The sequence below is a fragment of the Onychostoma macrolepis genome, chromosome 09, assembly GCF_012432095.1.
Source record: "Onychostoma macrolepis isolate SWU-2019 chromosome 09, ASM1243209v1, whole genome shotgun sequence".
Classification (NCBI taxonomy): domain Eukaryota; kingdom Metazoa; phylum Chordata; class Actinopteri; order Cypriniformes; family Cyprinidae; genus Onychostoma; species Onychostoma macrolepis.
Window position 1 is genome coordinate 4,316,585 of NC_081163.1, and position 3,831 is coordinate 4,320,415.

General features: G+C 34.4%; 1 protein-coding gene across 1 annotated transcript in view; it reads left to right on the forward strand.

Moving 5' to 3' along the window:
- The window catches only part of ttc21b (tetratricopeptide repeat domain 21B), a 28,244-nt gene extending 25,256 nt beyond the window's left edge, over nucleotides 1-2,988 (forward strand). Inside the window, exons 27-29 of the mRNA XM_058787544.1 lie at nucleotides 1,996-2,116; nucleotides 2,206-2,273; nucleotides 2,708-2,988. Of these exons, the coding sequence (XP_058643527.1) occupies nucleotides 1,996-2,116; nucleotides 2,206-2,273; nucleotides 2,708-2,785 (267 nt within the window). The 3' untranslated portion in view covers nucleotides 2,786-2,988. The remainder of the gene's footprint in view (nucleotides 1-1,995; nucleotides 2,117-2,205; nucleotides 2,274-2,707) is intronic.
- The last annotated feature ends 843 nt before the right edge of the window (nucleotides 2,989-3,831 follow it).

The following is a 3,831-nucleotide window of genomic DNA, read 5'->3' on the forward strand; positions in this document are numbered from 1 at the left end:
CAAATCACTCTCACAGTTTGAAAGTGTTTGTTTCCTAACCAATCCCATCAACTTGCAGAATGGGGCTTTTCATATCATTAGCAAAGCGTATTCTAAGTGAGGTATGGGTGTAGAGTTATATTTAAGCCATTTTAAGCCAAAAATGTTTAAATATGCCATTTTGAATATAAAAATTAGTTTTAAGGGTTAAAATTAGTGACTACAGGGGAAAATGTCTCTTTTTATATGATCTAGTGAATTAAACCTTTAACAAATTTGATTATTTTCTCTTTTTATTTGTAACTTGATGAACAAAATCCAAAAGTGTGCAAAAAACTTGTTTGCAAACTTTTAAGAATATCTCAAATTAGGGATGCACGATATTATCGGACTGATATCGGAATCGGCTGATAATGGCTTTAAATGTAAATATCGGCATCAGCCCGATATGAAAAATTACGCCGATATGTCTTGCCGATAAGAAGAATAACTCACATGCGCTCAGGGTGTGCTAGCGATTAGATCAGGTCAGCAGTGTGGCTCATTCTTGAAGCAAAGTTTTGCCTGAATGATGAAATTAGATTAACAAAACATTAGATTAACTGTTTTGGATCGATGCATTTAATCTGAGAATGCAGGTACAGAATGATGCGTTCGGTGTGTGATAGAGTAAACAGTAATAGCATGTGTTGCAGCGGCAACCTCCCCCGGGTCCTGTTCGGTAAGGCGTTTTAATTCCGTAGGGGGCGCTGTTAGCCTCTTTCATAAAATGAAAGTAAAATACACAAATAATATTTCTGATTAAATAAAGCAGTAATTGATGTCATAAAATCATGAGTATGTTTTGATTTAAAGGTCAAAATCTATAGCTTACATGAATAAAAAAGTCACAAACGTGACACTTTTTATATATACTGATTTATTCATTAATGTGAAATGTTTCATTTTTTAAACAAATTATGAGCTCTAAAAAATTTTCAGAATTTTTACAAATCTTTTGCTTTAGACCATCTACACTCTAAAAAATGCTGGAGTAAATACAACCAAAGTATCTTTAAGACAAGTCATGTCATTCGGCGGCCATCTTTGAAACGCCTCTCGGGCATCCAAGTGCAGCTCCTATCTCTTTGAATGGGGAAACATCAAATTCTCCAAAACTGTTCAGCTAAGCTTACGATTAAATTTCATATTTGAAATCACCAAAGAAATCTGACAACAACTGTATCATAAATGTTGTTTATTTTGCTCAAATAGCGTTATAAAAAGCTTATTATTCAGGCTAGATCAGCCAGTGCGCATGCGCAGTCCTACGTGCACGTCACAGAATGCTGACTGTTTCTATAGCAACTGGGACTTCTAACAGCAGCTGCAGTGAAGCGCTGACTTTACCGATTAGCGATTGGCTCTTTCATTCAGAAGGCGAGCTTCCTGCGATTGAGCGGCCATATTGAGCATTGCATTTTTCCCCATTCAAAACTATACGAGTGACACGTCTTGTGTATTCAATAGTCTTTGATACCACCCAGTGCTGGGTAAAATATGGACAAACCCAGCGACTGGGTTGTTTTGACCCAGCGTTTGGGTTACTGCCCAGAAGGTTGGGTTAAACATTTAACCCAACTGTTGGTTGAAAACAACCCAATCACTGGGTTGTATTTAACCCAGCATTTTTCTGAAAAAACAAATGCATTGATTGATACATAGTTTATTTATAGTTGTTTTCAAAGCTTCAATGTACTGTCATTATAAAATAACTTCATTATTGTTTATTTAATTTTAACAAATAAGTTCTTGTTAAAAACTAACCAAAAATAAAAATAATTTGCTTAGAATTTCTGCACAGGAGAGACTTGGTGTTGTTTCCAAACAAAAGGAAATATATCGGCATCGGCTATCAGCCAAAATTAGTTGAGAAATATCGCCATATCGGATTTTGGCAAAAATCCAATATTGTGCATCCCTATCCAAAATATTAAAAACACTTACATAGTGATGTCTTAACATGTTTTATAACAGTCCTGCTGCAAGGCGTACGAGTACATGGGCTACATTATGGAGAAGGAGCAGTCGTTCAGAGATGCTGCCATGAATTATGAAATGGCCTGGAAGTACAGCAATCAAACCAATCCCACTATCGGTAAGATTAAAGCCCCTCCGACGCTCTGTACTGTTCTCGTGTGTGTGTTCACAAATCTTATTGACATCAGCATGATGTTTGTTTACCAGGCTACAAGCTCGCGTTCAATTACCTGAAGGCCAAGAGACACGTGGATGCTATAGATGTGTGCCATAAAGTGAGTACGCAAGAAATCCTGCTGGGAATATAAACGTCTAAATTAGTAAATACTGTACTGAGACCAACGGTCAGATTCCAGAAGCAAAATCCCAGACATTTTTTCCATAGAAAATTATTTTTACAAATAATGTTTAAACCTTTCTAGACAGACCATACCATACCTTAAACTATTCAGTGATAATAAGTTTAATCGCCAAAATCTGCAAATTTATATATTTGGCAATACATTTAAAATATATTTCATATTTAAAATCAATTGAATAGTCAGTAGTTTTATATTTGGATCATCTTTATTTGAATTGTATATAATTTATTATATTATATTTAAAACTTTACCAAAAAAATAAAAGCTAAAAATATATTCAATGCAATTTAAAAATTAAAAATTATCCTGTTGCATCTTTTTTTCTTTCTTGCGTCTCACACCCTCAGGTTTTGGACGCACATCCCAACTATCCACGCATCAGGAAGGACATCTTGGACAAAGCAAGAGCAGCTTTAAGATCATGACAGAAGGACTGGTGTGATGTGTGCTGTTGCTCAATTGTGATCTCATCTGTAATTTCATATAAAGTGCATTTATAAGTGTCAGTATATGAAATATTTTGATATGACTACATGCAGTGTTCATTCAACATTAAAATCAATCATTAATAATGGTGCAAGATTATTCCTAATGTACACAGAAATAAATAAACTTTTCAAAACACTAATGTCAGGCTACAGATTTCACAATATATATGCACATTTTCTGTATGCAGCAAAGCACGCTGCACAGAATACTGAATCCCACAGTGCAATGGGCTTGACCTTGCATTCTCATTGTGTCTCTTTTTGCCTCTTTAGTTGACCTGGTTGGCAAACATTAGAACATTTTTGCCTAAAATTGACTCAAAACTGCAACTTTTTATTTCCAAGATGATAACAGTGAGGTCATGTGAGAACAATGTAGTGTATGTCTGTTTAACTGCATTCTGGGTGGAATACATACTGCTTACTTCGTACTGCACAGTACATGCTATATAATGTCTACTCTTTTTTCTTTTCTTTTTTTTTAACCATTCAGTATGCAATAAGTATGGCTTTGTTTAGAGTTCATCGACTGCAAATATAAGGCAGAATTTATTTTTCTTCAAGTTTTCTGGCCTCATGAGCATGGATTTAGTCCCGAATCTGTGTTGTATGTGCCACTTGAACTCAGGGCAGAACTGCAGCAGTTTATTTTTCCATTACAGAAAAACAACTCTTTAACCATATAATGCTGGTGTCCACTACAGTCTTTTTAACCATGGTGTGATGTTGCATCCAATCCATATTTTATGTATATATAATAAACATTTTATATACATATATTGAAATTATATTGCTTTCTTTATAATTACATTTATTATTTATATAAATATTATATTATGCTATACTTTTTATTATTATTATTATTATATGAAGGCATATATCCAGGGATCAGTTTCCTGGAATTTGTCCAAATATAGTCTCTCAGATGTGGGGTTTTGCGAGGTTTACTGAATAAACTTTTAGCTTGACAGTGTTACGGAAAA